This window comes from Coffea arabica, chromosome 4e (assembly GCF_036785885.1).
Source record: "Coffea arabica cultivar ET-39 chromosome 4e, Coffea Arabica ET-39 HiFi, whole genome shotgun sequence".
In the NCBI taxonomy this organism is placed as follows: domain Eukaryota; kingdom Viridiplantae; phylum Streptophyta; class Magnoliopsida; order Gentianales; family Rubiaceae; genus Coffea; species Coffea arabica.
In genome coordinates, this window is record NC_092317.1 from 3332617 (window position 1) to 3352356 (window position 19740).

Genomic DNA, 19740 nt, shown 5'->3' on the forward strand with positions numbered 1-19740 from the left:
TGACGACACTTCCATAAAAAAGTGAAAGAACCAACAGCAGCCCAACAACCATACATCCATGACTAGGGATGGCAATGGGGGCGGGTGCCCGCGGGGGGCTCTCGGGGCGGGGGTTGGGGCGGGGGCGGGGGGGAATTTTTTCCCCCCGCTTAGAAACGGGGCGGGGGGCGGGGGAGTATACCCCCGCCCCATCCCCCGCCCCGCCCCCCGCAAAAAAAAAAAAAAAAAAATATATATATATATAATTATATATAATATGTAAGTTAATTAGTTATAAACTTATGATAATGATATTATTAGTTAGATGTATTATATGATGTATATTAGTTTATGTAATATAATTGATATTATCAATTATATGAATAATTCTACATGTCTACTAATAGAATTTATTAATTAGTTATACTAAATTTACTAATACATTTATACTAAATTTCTAATTACACTTAATATAATAACACTTTTTTCTCAAAAAAAAGCACAAACACAATAATGAATTAGTGATTGCATTTGTACTAAAAGTGAAAACTTGACTATTTTAGTTATATTTATTTCATCATATTGGATTGTATTCAAATAACTTATGTTTGATTATTTTTATGAGTTTCAATTGTAAAATTACAATGAATAATAATTTGATGATGTGTTAATATTTTAGTACTTGATTATTTATTAAAATTTAATTATAATAAAATTTTATTAACCCCGCGGGGGCACCCGCGGGGGAAGCGGGGCAAGGCGGGACGGGGCGGGGGGAGCAGGAGGCGGGGGACGGGGCGGGGGACGGGGGAGGGGTCCCCCGCCCCAACCCCGCCCCGTTGCCATCCCTATCCATGACACGACCATACAGGAGACTCAGGACTTACCCATAGTCCTCATTTCTTACACTGTTACATTTACTCCCATGTGTTTTCCCCCGTATCAAAACAGACTTTGAACACAAAAAATTTCTATAATAGTATCAGAAAGCAAACCTTGAATCATTCTATAACATTTTTTTTTATTGTAATATGATATAAACAAGATAGAAGATAATTAAAAATATTTTTTTATTGTTTCTTCTAAGTCATTTACTGCACATTCGCATCTCCGAGATTTTGGTAGTTAGCAGTAGATTTCAACTTGTACATCAGGGAATTGTTTTTTTTCAATTTATAAAATTGCAGTTCTTGCGCCAGTTGCGCGACATTCGCCTTTTAAGACTTCTTTTTTCTGCTTGCATCATATGGCAGCAGCCAGCTACTAGCCCCACGAAAGCTAACCAAAAACCTTTACGTTTGGCATCTCTTTCTTTTCCCTCCCACTCGTCAACAGACGAACCTAAACAGGACTATAGCTTAACCCTTTTTTTGGTCTCTGCAGTTTTGATTTTTGCGTCCCTCAAGCTTCTTCATCAAGAGATTAAAGTGAGAAAAAGGAAAAGCATTGCTTGGATTTGAAGGGATTGTTTGGCTGTTACAAAAGGGGGAAGGAATAGCTTCAAGTTCGATTTTTTATTTCTAAACTTCACTTCAGTTGGGCAGTGGTTAGAGACACACATAGAGTTAAAGCTCATGGCTTTTTGCTTTCTGAGGTGTTCTGGAGATATGGGTTTTTTGCCATTTTTGAAGGGTTGCTGTTTAAATTGACAAATTTGAAGTTTGGAGACAGAAGGTGAACTGTGCTGCTGGGGTTTTAGTATTGTCAAATGGCTTTTCCCTCCATCTTTTGTTGTGTTAAGGGCTCCGATCGGTAGGTGCAGTAATTTATATTAGTTGATCAGTTCTATTGCTACTAATTTTTAGCTTAATTTTACCGGTTTATGAATCTTGATCTATTTTTAGGTCAGTTTATCTTTGGAATTTTTTGCTGTTTCAGGAGTTTTTATGAGATTTTAGGGAAAGACACGATTTTTATTCACCGGGTAATTTATTCAGTTTTGAGCTGCCAAGATTTTTTTTAATTATTATTTTGGGGAGTAACAGATTCACGTTATTCAGTTTTTATCCTTGTGGGAGTAACAGCCATCCAGCATTTGCTGCTTATTTACTAAACTTCCGAGTTAAGTGACCTAAAGTTGAAGCTTTTGGTTCTATTGGTATAACGTGAACTTCTTTGGTTGACGGAAGTAATTTTTTCCCCAATTCCCTAACATCTATTTGAATCATTTAAGGTGCCAAAACGGGATCTTTTCCTTTTCTTAATTTTTTCTGATTGGTGGAGTACATGATTGCACAGAAAAGATCAAAGGAAGAAGCAAGCATGGAGGATTTTTTCTTTGAAGGAGTTGCACTCGGCTACCAACAATTTCAACTATGACAACAAGCTTGGAGAAGGAGGATTTGGCAGTGTATACTGGGGCCAATTGTGGGATGGTTCTCAGGTAAAGTTAGAACCTGTCATCCCATTAATGTTTATTCAGAAGTTTCTTGTAGTTGAAAACTGAAATAGATTCTCTTAGCTGTCCTACTTGAATGTTTAATAAGAAAACTGAAAATATGGATACACGAGTAGATAGAGGCGCTCCTAGTACTCTTAGTGCAACTATGGGCCTGACATGCCCCAATGAGAAGGCTAATGTTAAGGTTCAGAGGTGCTCTTCAAGGGAGGCCTTTTTATTAGATTAAAAGCTAGTGTTTTACTTTCCTTTGTTGCTGTAGTGATGATTTCTGGGCTGCATCTTATATACTATTGTAGTTTCAAAAAGCATTAGACATTTCTGGGGAGTTTGAATTGCAATCTCACTGATCAGATCTGCAGGTAGGTCAGAGGTTGTAGTTATTTGGAACCAGTTTTGTACTCTGATAGTGATTAAATCATTAAGTGCTTTTGTGGCAATAGGATTTGAGGTTCACCTGCGTCTGATCAAGTCTGAGCCTTGGTCAGGTGCAGAAACATTAGTGATGTTCAAAGTATATTGGACGTTTCATGGCCTAGACTTGTTTCTCAGGACTCTTAGTGAATTGTGTTTGGATTGCACTTTTCTGGAGTTTTTGTAGAAAATATACTATAGCGATTTGATGTACATGAGGTAAAAAAGTGATTGAAAAATGTGTTCGTGGAAAACGTAAAAATTTTTTGGTGGAAAATCCCTTTCCAAACAAGGCCGATAAGAGAATAAATTTAAGAGTTTTATTCTGCCTATGTCAGTTGCAAGGATTGTTCAGTAGTAACTCTTCACTCACAGTATACTTTTCTCTGAATGTCAACTGGAACTTTTAAATTGTATATTTGGGCAGACAAGAATTGTAAAATCATATCAAAAGTTACTGTTGTATGAGCTTGACAGGGAAATACAAGCATTCAGTCTTGAACAGCAGTAGCATTTGTCACACTGGTCATGAGTGACTTTTGTGTGTTTTTAAGAAATTGTTTTTGGCAGTTAGTTATGGAAGCAGGAAATACAATCTTCAAACTTGTTTTTCACGAGAACGCTCTAGTAAGCACAGAGACTTCCTGGAGGGACGAAACTAGGTGCCTCACTGGCTGATCCTGATGGTCTGAATTCAATTCCAGATAATCAGGAAACGTTGGGGATAGACTGTGCCACGTAATTTCTAGGGTGTGTTGGAGCTCCTTTTACAAAAATTTAAAGGTTCTGAGATCATATTTCCTATCGTGTGCCTCGTATTAGGCCGCGTTTTACAAACGTGCTTTGAACTTGGGTAACTGCTAGGACATGTTGGGGCACCTTTAACCAGAAATGTCAAATAGGTTCTAAGATGATATCTTCTAATATGTACCTCATATTAGTCAACAATTTGCAAACGTATTCTGGAATTGGGTAACTGGTGTAGCAATTGGAGTTTGCTTTTCTAGTGAAATAGCGTTTTATCTAATTTCATTGCTTCTTTTACTCAAAGATGTGGATATGTTCCTGTAACATTTGGGTGTCTGAACAAATTACTTTGGTTACTTGTTTGTTCCCTTTCATAACTGTTGTGTATTATTTTCTTTACCATCTTTTGGAAAACTTGCGTCTGGGACATTATTACTTTTTATTATGAAATAAGCAGATGTATTATGATTATCTTTGTATTAGTGCATATGGTTTAATGATATCCAACATGTCCCTTTGGACACTGACCTTTTATGAACTAATTTTTTTGACTAAACTCTTTCTTGCTCTTCCATGTTTCCTGCTGCCCGAGTTTCATGTCTGCTTGTACTTAAGCATGTTTTTGAGTGACAAGAGAAGCTTGCTAATTCTTCTTTTGCTTCTCTGCGTAATCTAGAATCTTTCCTGACTAGTACTCATGGAACAGAAAAGAGACCAGATTTTATGATTGCCTATTTTTACAGATTGCGGTCAAAAGGTTGAAGGTGTGGAGCAACAAAGCAGAGATGGAATTTGCAGTTGAAGTTGAGATACTGGCCAGAGTACGGCACGAGAATTTGCTGAGCTTACGTGGCTATTGTGCTGAAGGGCAAGAGCGGCTGATCGTGTATGACTATATGCCTAATTTGAGCTTACTTTCTCATCTTCACGGGCAGCATTCAGCTGAATGCCTTCTTGATTGGAACCGACGAATGAACATAGCCATTGGGTCTGCTGAGGGAATTGCGTAAGTATTGAGCACCAGCATACCTCTTGTCATCCTTTACTTTTAGTTTTGCTGACCTCCTACTGCATTCCAGCTATCTGCACCACCATGCAACTCCACATATTATTCATAGAGATGTCAAAGCGAGCAATGTATTGCTTGATTCTGACTTTCAAGCACGAGTGGCTGATTTTGGATTTGCCAAGTTCATCCCCGACGGTGCAACACATGTAACCACCAGGGTTAAGGGTACGCTAGGTTACCTTGCACCAGAATATGCAATGTTAGGAAAGGCATCAGAGAGCTGTGATGTTTACAGTTTCGGTATTCTTTTGCTTGAGCTTGCTAGTGGAAAGAAGCCCATTGAGAAACTTAATGCAACAACAAAGCGCACGATCACAGATTGGGCTTTGCCTTTGGCATGTGAGAGTAAGTTTGATGAGCTCGCAGACCCAAAACTTAAGGGGAACTATGTGGAGGAAGAGTTGAAAAGGGTTGTCTTTGTTGCCCTCGTTTGTGCTCAGAATAGGCCTGAGAAGAGACCAACGATGCTTGAGGTTGTTGACCTGCTGAAAGGAGACTCTGAAGAGAAGTTTGTTGCTCTAGAAAATGACGAGATGTTCAAGAACACTCGGCCTGCAGACTATAATGATGGCTTATCAGGTGCAGAAGACAGCTCAGACTTCATCTCGCAGGAAAAAGATGTTAAGCAAGAAGGTGAAAAGGTCAAAGAACAAAAGGAAGAAATTGAAAAGGTTGACGGCTAGCCTCAGAGATTTCTGCTGCAGCCTGAAATATTCACCATGGCTTGTGGAAATTGGATTTTGAGTGGGTTGTGTTTGAACAGATGATACAGATATCCATTATATAGTTTTAGGAACGATACTGGCTGTTAAAGCTTTAGATGATTTCACTGTGTTATGAGGTGGAAATGTATTGTTTATCATTCTTTTTCTATTATGCAACTGTTCCAAAAAAATTGTGGAATTTCTTATTTAATGCTTGCTGCTGCTTCTTTGTTGTCATTTGTTCAGTACTTTCTCTTATCTTCTACTTGCTACAATTTTGATACTATATCATTAGCATTAAACGGCCAAAAAAAAAAACTCACAAAATTGGGTCCAGTCCATTTTGAAAGCTTTAGGCTATTATAGGAGCCGTCAGCACATATATAAAAAACACTAGATTTGGATTTGTAATCTTATATCATTTCTTTATACAAATTGTTCATTAACACTCAAAGCACCATTATGTGGAGTTCTGTCCCAGGTTCCAGAGGAACAGGTGGTGCATGATGTTGCAAGGCTGCTTGCAAAGAAAGGTTACATATTAAACTGCAAAGACAAATTGATATATGCAAGTTAATTGATAGGTTTAAGATTCTTTCCTTCTAGCTTCTATTTGTACTTCCTTGGAAATCTGGAGATTTAGTTTTGACTAGTGTTGTTCAGAGTGGTGAAAAAGGGCGTGCTACTTTTACTAGCATGCTTGTCAATCTAACCAAAAGTATTGAAAAATAGTCGTCAGATTCTGAAAAACAAGAAACTGTGCAGCAGAATTAAGTGGTCCGCTATGAATAAGATCATTTTTGCTTGGGTGTGCCCTGTATCTGCAGAAAGGTCAATTCCAGTGTTAAAAGAGAGGTAACAGTTTTCAGTTTCCAATTGTCTTTAAAGGAAGTAACCCAAAGAATATTTTTTGGTATGGCGTGGCTTTTTTTTTTTTTTTTTTCAGAGATGATAACTATTGTATAACCTAATCTATTCTACATAAAAAGGAGGGGCGGACCTAAGAAGGTTCAGGGATAATTCGGAGGAGATTGAACCACCACCGGACCAAACGAATGCACTACGCACCCGCCTGGATTTTTTAAGCAAATCACTTTTAATGTGAATCCTTGACTCCCATCCAACCAAATTTTAATACTTTGGTGGTGACCATCGGTCCAAAGGCGTGGCTTGGTGTGGCTTTTTCGCTTGATGCAGACGGTTTCTACTAGATGCAGCACATAAACATGCCTCCTTATCTGCAGCCATGCCCCGTCTTCTTGATACACAACATGAAAGAGTGGATTTTGAAACATATTTTGCCTTTTTAGATTATAATTTTTTTTGGTTCAAACTGTCAAACTGGTAGTAGATCATCATAGGTCGATTCTTTGATTGCTCTAGTTAATGTCATCAAATTATTCATCTCATACTAGTTACACATTTCTCACATTTGGTGCCTGATTGTTGAAGCCTTTTGTTAGCAGCCGCATTTGCTTGCTTACGTGCAACCTTCCTTCGGTTCCGTTCCCCCACACCCTCCCCACCACGCAAGAATGGGTTGGGCCGGAATTTAGGCCCAACAATTTCGAAGTGAACAAAAGGATTAAATTTGGCCTGAATAAGACCGTGTAAAAGAATACAAGTATCTCAAAATTTCATCCAAATTTCAACTTCACAAAAATGGGTGATTGTAAATCAAGTGAAAAATACGGTCTAATTCCATATGGTCAAAAAGCTCAAAGGACAATCAATAATGCATAAGGGAATACTATCAACATTTTTCATATTATTTATATGCTTTGTTTTCTGTCTATGCGTATATTATATCTTGTTTGTATACGCATGATAACATTCAACAAACACTTAATATATCCAATGATTTTGTGATTTTAAACTGAAACAAACAATTTTTCTCCAATTTACAAGTCACATGGCATTCTTTGTTATGTAACTTAATAGGTTGGTTGTAGCCCAAAAAAAAAGAGTATTTCATGTATACTAATAACAATTAATTGGTCCAACAAAATGCTTCAACGTGATCTCAATTTATACCCAAAATCTGATTGTGTAATAATTTCCACGACGAAAGACTAAAAGATGTTAAAATGAACCTATGGTTTAAATCAAATTTCATATAATTTTAGGGGTTCATATGATTGTAAAATTAAAAAATCTACGTATACAAAGAAAGGATTAATCTTTCGAAAATGGAAAGAATGGAGAAAATTCCCCCAAAAAATGTATATAAAAAATCGGGAGAATGAGAAATAATTTTCGACTAAAACGTGACTTGTAGTAACAAGTGGCAAAAACTCTCTACTGATATCGTGGCAGCATGGTGGTCTGGTGTCTGTAGGACTTGACCGATTTCTTACATTCTTTGTTGTCTTCTTGTTTCGGTAGTAAGAGAGGAGACGGCACCAGCAAAGAGCTACGTCGAATCTGGTAAATTCTCGTCCTTTCAGTTTACTGGGCTGCTGCATCAGCCCTCCCACGATACTACTGGTAATTCTTTTTTTCCTTTCTTCGCTTTAAGCTTTTCTTTTCCTTATTTTCGTTTGCCCAATTATTCTGTAATTCGAGCTTGGTGCATAGCATAATTTACCGACTCTTCTGGTAATCAATCATAATCTCAAGAGAAAGATCGTAGTTTCACTTGAGAAAGTAGTTGATGATGCTGTGCTGGCAGATGTACTATGCAGTGGAAACTAGGAGGAAAAAAATGTAATCTTTCTTCTTTCCGATGGTTGTTGTTTTGGTACTGTGTCTCTGGTTTGAAGTTTTTCTTTTTCTTTTAAATGTGTCCTTTGAGTTGTGAACTACATAATTTCATGTGGGATTCAACGGTGATTAATTAATTCTACAAATTATCACAACTCAGGCATCAAATAGTCTCTGTATATTAGAGTGGATCACCCTCAAGGCCTCAACCTTCTTTGTTCTTTGCGTTGTTATCATTTCCGGAATATCTCTATAATATTTACATGTGCGTTATCGAAGGGGGAGGGGAACACATAGAGTATGCCTAGATAAGTGGTTGATTGTTTTACTCCGAGTCATCAACTGTATGAACCACATGAAGATATAGTTGCTGTATTGTACTTCATTAAAATTTTAGACTCGTAGTTTTCTTGTGATTTGTAAAGATCAATCCATGATGAGAGATGCTATTGACTATTTTAACATTGCATAGAAAGAGAGCCATGGGAAGTGAGCAATTCTAGGAATGGATCTGTATTCTTCTTTTCTGGACTTTTTTCACTTGTTAATTTATGTTGAGTGTTGTTTTGCTTTGCTTCTCTGGTGAATGTTGGTATTATTGCCTTTTTTCTGAACATAGCTCGAGGAACCATTTTGTTTAATCATCATCTCTGCTGCTATTGTAACTGGAGGATTTTAATGCAAAATATGAAAATTGGTTCCTGACTTTGTTCTTTTTGGTCTCTGTCTGTGCTGTGAAGCAAATGGCAAAACAGGTTAAAGCAGTATCATCTGCAGATTCTTTTGATTATGAACTTTGTGAAGGAGATCCTGACCATCTTACAACTATTGCCACCACTCCAGTGCGCCCTAGTCCTTATATTGATCCTGCTTCATTGAAGCTTAAGCATAGGATTGGGCATGGATTCTTTGGAGATGTTTGGTTGGCTACTCACCATCGCTCTGCTGATGATTATGATGAATATCATGAAGTAGCTGTAAAAATGTTGCATCCCATACAGGAGGATCACATAAGAAGTTTTCTGAGCAAGTTTGACGATTTGTGGATCAGGTTGGTTTCTCATCAGCAAGATGGTGTTTGTTGGTTGCATGGCGTCTCAGTTATATCTGGAAAGGTGAATCTTCCAAAATGGTTTTGCTTTCCGTGTGTACTTAGGCTTATTATATAACATTCAGTTATTTACTTTGAGGGTTCATGGTAGATCTGCATGGTTATGAAATCTTATGAGGGATCAGTGGGTGACGTACTGACTCGGCTGAAAGGGGGAAAGCTTCCATTGTCTGACATGTTAAGGTAGTTGACATAAACTTTTTGTCTTGTACAAGATCAAAAATTGAATGAGAAGTGACACACACTGACAACATGGACTGTTTACAGGTCTGGAATCGGGTTGATAAAAGGAATTCAAGAGTTGCATTTACTTGGGATCTTGGTGCTGAACCTTAAGCCAACTAATTTCCTCCTGAATGAGCAAAAAAAAATTGTTCTTGGAGATATTGGGATCCCTTACCTACTTCTTGGAATTCCACTAGCTGATTCAGATTTGGCTTTTAGGCTTGGAACCCCAAATTATATGGCTCCTGAGCAATGGGAGCCAGAAATAAGGGGCCCCATAACCTATGAGACTGATTCTTGGGGACTTGGGTGCAGCATTGTGGAGATGTTGACTGGTGTTCCAGTTTGGTTTGGAAGATCAAATAATGAAATTTATCGCTCGGTTGTAATCAATCAAGAAAAACCACAGCTTCCAAGCGGGCTTCCTCCTGAACTCGAGAATATTCTTTATGGGTGCTTTGAGTATGATCCACGCAATCGACCTCTTGTGCAAGATATACTTAAAGTGTTTGAAAGGTCTGTTTTAATCTTCTTTTGCTTCTGATTTTGCAATTCCGACGCCTTCTTTGACTGTCATCGTACATTTGTGTTGTATAGTGAACCCTCGAGTATTTTGACCATATTATAGAAATGGGTTGACAGAAAAAAAAAAAGAAAAGTGAAGTTGTGCAGAAATATCATTGCAATAGCACACTAAGAATGAAATATATATATATATAGAGAGAGAGAGAGAGAGAGAGAGAGAGAGATTATTAGATAACAGAGAGGGTGAGAGATTATAGCTAACAGTTTTACGGATGCTTGCAGATCTCTGAATGTTGCTACTATTGAAGGGGAATGGAGCGGTCCTCAGAGCACACTCCTCTTGGACAAGTCAACTTGCAAGAGCTATGCCTCATGGTCTCTCTCAAAAGATCACCTTCAAGTTGGTGACATAGTGCGTTCACGGAAGGCAGTAAATTCTTGCAGTACTCAGACAATGGCTGTAACGGAAGGAACTGTAGTTGGCTTGGAGAAGGACACTGATCAAGATGGATATGTTCTTGTGCGAATCCCTAGTTTGCCAAACCCTCTTAGGTTGAACGTTTCAACTCTTGAGAGGGTTACATCTGGATTTGCTGCTGGGGATTGGGTCCGCTTGATTAAGGAAAACGAAGAACGCTCATCTGTGGGTATTCTACACTTTATACAACGTGATGGAAATGTTGCTGTTGGTTTCTTAGGGCTACAAACTCTGTGGAAAGGACATCCTTCTGATCTCCAAATGGCAGAGCCGTATTTTGTGGGGCAGTTTGTGCGGTTGAAGCCAAGTATTGTGAATCCCCACTTTGAGTGGCCTCGTAAAGGCGGGGGTATGTGGGCAACTGGAAGAATTTCTCAAATACTTCCAAATGGGTGCCTCATTGTGAAATTCCCAGCAATACTTGTGATTGGGGGAGAATGTAAAAGTTTCCTGGCAGATCCAGCTGAAGTGGAGCTTGTCTCTTTCGATACATGTCCTGGAGTAGTGGAGAAGTACCAGCATGCTGAGGATTTTCACTGGGCCGTGCGGCCTTTAGCAATTGCAGTTGGCTTGTATACAACAGTAAAGGTTGGAGTCTTTGTTGGTAGGAACGTAGGTGCAAAATTCAAGAGCAAAGGCCATACGAATCAGTCACACAATGAAGGCCGTGGTCAAGTTGGCCATGGAGGTGGCAGTTCGGCACGCAGGCATTCAGCTGCAAAAATCCTCTTTTAGGGTGGTTCCCCTGCTGGGCGCTTCATCACAACAGGGATGATAACATGGAATGAATATTCTTAGGTGATTCACAAACTATAAACGTTATTGTATCATAGCACACATGTATATATTTTTCTTCAGGCTGTAAATACAAGGACCGACTGTAGGCATCAGAATGTTAGTGCTTAGTTGCCATAATAATATTTATTTGTGTGCTTTTGGTCCACTATTTGTGTATTCTCCGCTCCTACTACGCCGCTGATATGGATCATGTTTATGTGTGATGCTTTGATGTGATATGTCACGGTTTATCGAAGTCTAGTTTTGTATATTTTTCGTTCAGTTGCAATCTGGTGGTGCGAAGGATGATTGCCTAGCATTCTTGATTCTACGGAAACCGTCCTTGGCTTTTTTAAAGTTCCCGTGTGGCCAAACCTTCTCGGCCATATAACATACCCAACCACATCTCCTAAACCGTATCAAACCCCCAAAAAACAGAAAGTAGAGAAAAAGATTCAGTAATACACTAAGAAGTTATAACTTCTAGGGCAGTGGCATTAAAGCGCAAAATAACATTCACATCGTTTCCGTCTAAAGTCTTGTCGCTTCGGTCATCTTGTGATATCAAAATTCAGATTCCGCGGGGTAGAGAAGAAGAAGAACTGGAGCTACAGCAAAGATGAAGAGGTCTTCGTCTCAACCCCTGCTGTAAGTTACTTTTTCTTTTTTCTACTTCAAGAAGACATGCATATTCACAATGGGTGGCTTCCATCCTGCAATTCTCTTTTTTCTTTCTTCTCACCAGCCAGAGAAACTCTTATTTCTCAGGAAATACTTTCAAGAAAGTGATCGTGAAGAAAAAGCCAAAAGCGCGGGAAAGACATGCAGAGATTTGTATAAAGACAAAGAAGATATCTTTGGCGCCATTGCCTGCAAAATTGCTCACCTGAGCATCAATTTAAGAGAGCCCATCAAGCGATGTAAGATTCATCCCACTTTTTCCTTTTTACTGCTGTTTCCGTAGATTTGGACTTCTGTTTCTCCTGGAAAACGTGCAAGAAAAACACTACTATTTTTCGTGATTATTAGTATTGAAAGGGGTTTGGCATTTTCTTGAAAAATAAGGATTCTTCCATGTTCTTGAAGAAATGAGCCCACCACGCTAAGAACGCTATTCATGCACTTACATTTGTTTAATTAAATAGAAACTACGATTGGGTGGAGTAATTAAACTTATTAAGGTCGGAGACTTCTTGAGTTACTGAATCAAGTACAGGGGCGCAGTGATAGATCAGATGATTGTGCATGTTTTTAACTTTTAAACCACAGATTTATTGCTGAATTTCATACTTCGATCTTTCCCGCATAATAATGTGAGCTGGTGCATCAATTTGGTGAATGGCATCGTAGAATCTTGAAATTGAAATTAAGAGGGCACATGACATTGAGTTAATTTGGTAAATCAGATGAAGAAATTTCTTGGGGAAAACATGGAATTTGGACCCATGAACAGAAGGCAAGGGCAGCAAAGCTTGAGAAACAGCTGAAAGCGAGATGGGCTCTTGAGAAGCTCATTGAAGACCAGCTGAACTGTTTCCAGACCGACTACAACAAGGCTACGGTTCCAACTAGGCTCAAAGATGTTGCCCAACTCCTCATGCCCAAAGGAGCTCCACCCCTTGAATTAGCAGCATTTACTTGGCTTGGTGATTGGCGACCCTCCTCCATTTTGGAACTTCTGGGGTCACTTTCCCCTTTTCTATCAGAGTCCAATGGTGTAAAACAGGTGTTGCCCCAGTTGGTAAATGAGATTCGGATTGAAGAGAATGTGATTGACGAAGAAATGGCTGAAATTGAAGCCACCTGTGTGCTGCATCTCCCATTTGGGCCAATGAAATACAGTAGCAAAATTACTCCCCTGGAGTCTATCCAGACCGAATTTGAGAAAATTTACAAGGTCCTCAGCAGAGCTAAAATGCTCAGGTCCATTTTCCTCCTAGTTCCGCGGTTAAAAATTCAATCTTTTGTGAAAACTTTAATCTTTTGGATCTGCGACACTTGACATTTGTGCCTTTGCAAAACAGGTTCAAGGCATTGGAGTTGGTGATAAAGAAAGTGCTAAGCCAAACTGATGCTGCAGAGTTCTTAGTTGCATTTTCTGCTATTCAAGATTCCATCCACCAATTTGCTACTTACTCCAGATCGCCAAAGGCAAAAAGTAAATCCTTTCAAGGAAGGAAATACAGCACTATCCATTAAGATAGAATATCCAAAAGGAGTTCCTGACATTAATTTCAAAGTACTCTATGTGATTCTGTATAGCTGCAGCCGTTAGTTGAAGGAAACAAAGAAAGTTTTGCCTTCAAATCTCATGCAGATTTATTCTCTCTGCTGTTGTTGTTCTGAAGTCTGCATTTGGCTTCTGAAAATATTGATTAGATATAGACAGGGAGGGTTTGATCTTATGGAATGTATATTTCAGCAATATCTGGCAAGACTGGTTCTAAACTTGGGGACAGGTTAAAGAACCAACCTGATTGGAAATTATGCTCCAATGTAACTGGTTAGCATTCGAATGCAGCTGACTGGGGGATCTTTAGCTGTTAATCCCTTATTTTTGAATCTCTTTCAGTTTTTGGAGAGCTTTTCCTCATTACTGCTTACATATAATGACCCATACACCTAACTTTTTCTCTCTCATTTAAAAAAAAAAAAAAAAAAACTCGGTGGATACCTACTTTGATCCATTCATGATGGAACAAGGCATTTACTGGTTCTATTATGTGCTTGTATATTAGAGAGTAGTAGTGTGTAATTACAAAAATTTTCTGCATTGTGAACAAGGTTTTGTAATTTTTCCAAATCTTGGTAGTTTTAATTTTAAAGTCTCCTTCTTCCTCACCAACTTTAAGGTCAGACTTTTACCCACTTTACAATCATGGTACTTTGTCCTCATTTTCTGCTAATGCATGATGACACAAGAAGTACACTTGCACCGCAATTGAGGAATGAAATGCCCATCTTGTCATTCATTCTTAGATACCCCAAATTACTTGTAAATAATAATAAATCCATCCCCTCCTCCCCGAAAAGTAGGAGTAAGAAACGATCACATTTGAGTTAAATTGGTGGGTTAGCCAATTATTCTGTATGTCCATTTACAATCTCTAATGCCCATTTGTCGCCCATGCCATGACGATAATGGTGATGAAAGCCTCACTAAAATTCTTCCCTGGGACATTAGGTACTCATTGTTCTATTGAGCCCTAGGTTCAACTCTGCTTCATCCCTCTCAACTTGTTAAATCTTATCCTTGTTCAGTTAAAAAATAAAATAAAATAAAAAGCTATTAATTGTACTAATTGTCACATAGTTCTTTCAAGAATCATTATCTCATTTGCAAGGTTCAATCAAGTTAGTAATTTTTTTTTTTTAACTGTATTGAAATTCGATGCTCTTTAGTCCTCTCCGGTATGGTGATTAATATTGATACTCCTAATATTAATGTAAGAGTATTTTGGTAAAACAACAGGCCAGATTTATCTTTTAACAAAATTAATAAATTTTTCTTAAACTGTGTGACAAAAAAAAATCAAGACTATCAAAGTGTGATAGAGAGAGTAATGGTTTAGCAATCGTTGTTTGCATTTGATCAGCCCCAGTTGGCTCAACCGGCTAGTTGTTAATACTCCAGCATCGTATGTGGGTAATCAACTAATCATCTCTGGGGGGCCTATACTTTGCTGCTAATTAGCCTTTTCTAATTTTCTATTTACGAAAGGCAATAAAGCTCTTGAAGATAAGAGGCACATTAGGAATAAAATATGGTCCAAGCTGGCATCTTGTCTTACTAGAGATGAAAAGGATCATAAATAAAGCTCTTGGGCAGTTAATTTTAAATAATTGGTCAGTTTAGGTTTTTTGAATTAGTTTGAACTAAGTTATGTAGCTTATAAAGTCCGATTATAGTACTTAAATCTGAACCAATAAAAGTGGCCAGCACCACTCAAAAATTTTCTGTTTCCTTATCAAATCAGATTTCTAACATCGGCAAACGAAACAGAAATGCAAGTGCTGTGGGTCCTTCTAGCATTTGGTCTCCACATGAATAACTTGCCAATTTGCATGGAACGTGAATCAGAAAGAAAAGAAAAAGAAAAAAAAGCTTTTCACGTGGGGCTGTTATACTATCCATAAATCTTAATAGGACTATTACAACTGCCTTAATCAATTTATCACATGTAGAAAAATCAAGGCCACATAAGTACTGCTTGTTGTAGTTAGGTTGTCTAATTAGTTCGGATGAAATGTTGGAAGTCATCACCTCAAATACACATGCATCATGTGCATAGTGAACAATTATTAAGAGTGCGATTGATGAAATTGAATTCTAAAAATTGAATTCTAAAAAATGAAATCTGAATATGTTAAGTTATTGAATTGTTAAATACTAAATTTGATACATTTGATTGTATATGACATTAAGTGATAAGTGAATATGTTATCATTTATTTTTTGGAACAAATTTTGTTTAGAAAATTCAGTGCCACTTAATTAATTCAAATATTCAATTTTTAATTATCAAACACACATGAACATATTAAGATCTGAATCTATTAATTTTAAATATTGAATCCGATTATCAAACAATACTTCACTACCTATGAGAAAACACTTAATGACACAATTCTTATTAAAATATTAAATTTTTAGTTATCAAACATATCTGAACATATTCAAATTTGAATATATTAATTTTAAATATTGAATCGGACAACTTAATTTTAAATATTAAATCCATTAAATATTGAATTTTAAATGTTGAATCCATTAATTTTAAATATTATCAAGTAGGAATGTACTGCCTATGAGAAAACACTTAATGACAAAATTCTTAATTAAGATTTAACCCGCGGCCAACTTCGACTGTTCGATTGTACATTTGGCCATCAAGAAGTACAGATGCATGTGCGTGTTAAATAATTAACTTCATGTGGCAAAACATTTTAAGACAGAAATCTTTAGATTTAACCCGCCTCCAACTTCGATTGTTCATGATAAAATTGCCATCACATCCATCTTGTCATCATTTTCAACATGACAAAAAGGAACGTACATTATTATTCTTGGAGTTGGGACTCATAAATCTTACTAGTACGTAAAGTAGATAGGGGCATTAAATTAGCTTGCTTATGTCCATAAATATATCAGCAACCATGCAGGAATGTCTAACCCCACGCGTGAAGGAAATAGATACTAGTAGCTATATAGCCAACCTAATTCGAAGGAAGAGAATTTAGGACCCCAAAGTCACAGCCTAAGCAGACCTTTTCGTCGTAGTTCCTTACTGGTTAAAGTTCAAGGGGATAAAATTAGTAGAGATGTTCATTTAATAAGGTACTCTTATATATTTTAAAAAAAATTTTGAGGGAGAAACTCCAATGCTTACATGAAAAATCTTAAAGATTTATAGAATTTGTGGAAGGGGGAGGGGGAAAATCTGATTCCTACGAGGATATGGATGAAAATTTTTATTATTTTAAAGGCTTATAGAAGGATTTTGAAAATTTGAGGGTGTGACGAGGGCAATAGAGATACGGTGCCGTTGGTCCTAGTCAACCATACAGTAAGGAAAGGGTTTTGTTTATCCTGAACTTTTTGTCTAGTTCCAGGCTGGAAGGGGCATAATCAGACATTCACACGAAAGTGAGTATCATGATCTTGGACTTAGTTTGCGTTCAATAAAATTGAAATATGAAATCTAATTTCATTGAGTTGTTGAATTGTCATTATAAAAATGCTAACATTTGAGTGCATTTTACATCACATGATAAATAAAAAGTTTACCACTTATATTTTGGAATAAATTTTGCTTGCATAATTAAGACCCACTAAATTAATTAAAATCTTTTTTAAATCAAACACGTCTGAATATGTTAAAATTTAAATATTAAATTAAATGATCAATAATGATAAGTGGCTATGAAAACTGTGAAGAATTACCTCACTGATATCTTGCTGTAGATCAAGATCATATCTTGCAAAGGACGTATAGTGGAACACACCAATAAAAGAATTGAATACAAAGAAATATATTCAACCAAGATGGTTATCGGGCAACCAACTCCCTCCGAGAAGTTGGCCACCACATTAATTATCAGGTTCTTCTGACTCAGTTGGGTCTTCCCATATAGTAGATTCTTTCTTCCCCCGCCCCCTATTAGGAGTAAGTTAGACATGTGCCATTACGACAAAAAAAAAAAGAAAAAAGTTATCGGGCTAAAGTTATTTTGTTACATATTTTAGTATAGGTGGGAGATATTGAATTTGACACATCTCACCGGTACTCTCTTCCTCTATTTTCATACCATCCAATCAATCTCTTTATCCTGTTATCGGGTTAAAGTTGGTAATTATCTGTATTACAATAAAGTAAACACGAAGATTGTTTGTACTTGCCTAAAGTGTTCCCTGACTAGTTAAATCCTTCTTTCTATTATAACTTGGATAATAAGCAACACATTGTGGCTCTTAACCTTATCAAATCGAATCTATTAAACAACAAATCAGTGATATAATCAGATGATTTGGTCAAGTTGTTCACACCTACAGCTTGTTCATGAGCTGTGGATGGCAAGGCAAGAGCCAATCATTAATTATAGGGCCAGAAAACAAAAAGGGAGAGGGGAAGATTTAGATCAAAACTAAAGCTGCTTTACAAAATTGTGATATCAAAAGCATTGGCTTGCAAGTAAGAAGCAAAAATCTCATGCTCCTAGATTTGAAAGTACTTAGAAAACTGATGATGTGATGAATTGGGATCCCCAAACTTTGGTGGCCTCGACCAGAATGTACCAAAGGATTTTGTTTCTATTACCTTTTTCCTTTTTTTTTTTTTCTGATTAGTGGGTAGAAATGGGATTGTGGATGAAGAGAGCTCGGAGGTGGAGAATATGTACTGAGAGTGGAGGGGCCTATGCACAATTTAATTATCAGGTGATCATGCTTGACAGTACACTAGGGCCAGGCGTGCACATAAACAGTAGTGATTTCTTGAGTTTACTTCGTGGGTCCTTCAATCATAAGGCAAGTAACCGGGCAACCAAAACCCTTTTTGAGGAAAGACTCAAAAAAGTTATCCTCCCACTCTACTCTACTCGCTCGTACGTGTTTAGATTCATAGGCTACTTTTTGTTGAAATTTAATCTGCGGGTAGGCCACTCTTTGTTGAAAAACTTGAAATAATTGCATGCCAACTTGGAAATACTAATTAATAAGTTTTGTTTATCTTCGATTAATTGATTGGGGTTGCCGGCAGCACGAGCAAATTTACCACGTTCAGTACTGCGGAGTACTAATATTTTTACTTTTCCTTTCAAATTCGCCGTGTTAACTCTTCTCTAGGTAATTTTTGAAGCACAGGATGTTTACGCAAAATTGATTGGACAATGATTCTTTGACTCTATCCTATCCTATTCCTATCCAGTCGATGATTATAACTTGAGATTGCAGTGCATGAAAAATACGACGTCTTGGAATGCCGCAAAATTGACGTTTACTTTGGGAAATTCCCAGTCGAGCATGCCAAAACTAATAGCAGTACAGGGAAACTGGCAGCCCACATGTATTCTATTCATATGGGACGCCATGCATGTTTCGGCAGCAGAGACTACGACAAAGTCACCTTTGAACATTTTCGCAGACATACCACTTTGTTGTCCTGACACGAAAATCACACAGCAGAGTGCTATCTATGTTGCAATAACGTGACAAATTTGCTGAACTTTGCCTCATGAATAGCCCGTGAGTTAATGATGAATAGAAATAACTCATTCTCTTGTGCTTTGTAAGCTAGGATAAGGATGGAGATATTCATGTTGTCCCACTTTTTTCGCATTTCTGACAAACACCCACAACCGGAATTATGAAAGAAAGAAAAAAAAAACACACACACAAGATCACCAGGTGGGTGTAAATTTTGCCTCATCAAGCCTTGGAAATTCATGGCGATGTTGGCTGTCTATGAGCTTAAGCATGGTTTGTCGAGATACAATGATCATGTTTGGATTGGTTTTTTTAAAAAAAATTTTGTTAGAAAAAATATACTGTAACAATTTGCTGTATGTGAAATAAAAAAGTGAATGAAAAATGTGTTCACCAAAATTTTTCTTTAGAAATTACAATCCAATGAACATGTTCGGTTTTTCTCTAATGAAACTCAGACTTCCACCATAACAAATTAAACACACTGCTATTATTAATCTGTAAACTAGAATAAAGAGCACTAAATTCAGTGACCACAAAGGGATTATACTATTGCTAATTATGGAAATGGGAATGTGAGATCAACAATACTTTGATGATCAAATCAAATCCAATTTAGATTTGCGATATGATACAGCAGATCTCATGGACAATGATACATGGGGCTTCTTTAATTTATGGTTGTTGCTTGTTAGTCGACTCCACTCCATAGCGGCGTCTGCCTGCTTGTATTAGTACTTTATATGTGAGCATCATTTTCCATTTTTGCTAATATCCTCCGGCAATTGCTTTCCTTCTACTTTGATTAATGCGATGATATACGTTCTGAATTTGCAAAAAAAAAAAAAACATTATACAACTGCATAAATTTTCTATTTACGATGATAACATTTTTAAATTATCTCA

At 37.3% G+C, this 19740-nt stretch overlaps 3 protein-coding genes across 5 annotated transcripts; all 3 read left to right on the forward strand.

Annotated features, from left to right (window-relative positions):
• The first annotated feature begins 1186 nt into the window (after nucleotides 1-1186).
• LOC113742440 (PTI1-like tyrosine-protein kinase At3g15890) lies at nucleotides 1187-5548 on the forward strand. The gene is made up of 4 exons (XM_027270272.2): nucleotides 1187-1731; nucleotides 2218-2362; nucleotides 4282-4544; nucleotides 4618-5548. Exons 1-4 carry the CDS (start codon nucleotides 1688-1690, stop codon nucleotides 5288-5290), a joined length of 1125 nt encoding a protein of 374 aa, XP_027126073.1. The 5' UTR covers nucleotides 1187-1687; the 3' UTR covers nucleotides 5291-5548.
• Nucleotides 5549-7586: 2038 nt separating this feature from the next.
• Nucleotides 7587-11296, forward strand: LOC113742570 (protein KINASE OF THE OUTER CHLOROPLAST MEMBRANE 1). 3 transcript variants are annotated; one of them, XM_072047186.1, is made up of 5 exons: nucleotides 7587-7738; nucleotides 8755-9129; nucleotides 9217-9308; nucleotides 9393-9866; nucleotides 10158-11296. In XM_072047186.1, the coding sequence occupies exons 2-5, from the start codon at nucleotides 8758-8760 to the stop codon at nucleotides 11086-11088; spliced, it is 1869 nt and encodes a 622-aa protein (XP_071903287.1). In that variant the 5' UTR covers nucleotides 7587-7738; nucleotides 8755-8757; the 3' UTR covers nucleotides 11089-11296. The 3 variants fall into 3 exon arrangements, with proteins under 3 accessions (XP_071903287.1, XP_027126234.1, XP_027126235.1); XM_027270433.2 differs by having other exon boundaries at nucleotides 7606-7798; XM_027270434.2 differs by lacking the exon at nucleotides 7587-7738 and adding an exon at nucleotides 7813-8017.
• Nucleotides 11297-11398: 102 nt separating this feature from the next.
• On the forward strand, nucleotides 11399-13692 carry LOC113742572 (uncharacterized). Its single transcript, XM_027270435.2, has 4 exons — nucleotides 11399-11778; nucleotides 11899-12050; nucleotides 12537-13053; nucleotides 13155-13692. The coding sequence occupies exons 1-4, from the start codon at nucleotides 11750-11752 to the stop codon at nucleotides 13327-13329; spliced, it is 873 nt and encodes a 290-aa protein (XP_027126236.2). The 5' UTR covers nucleotides 11399-11749; the 3' UTR covers nucleotides 13330-13692.
• Nucleotides 13693-19740: the final 6048 nt, after the last annotated feature.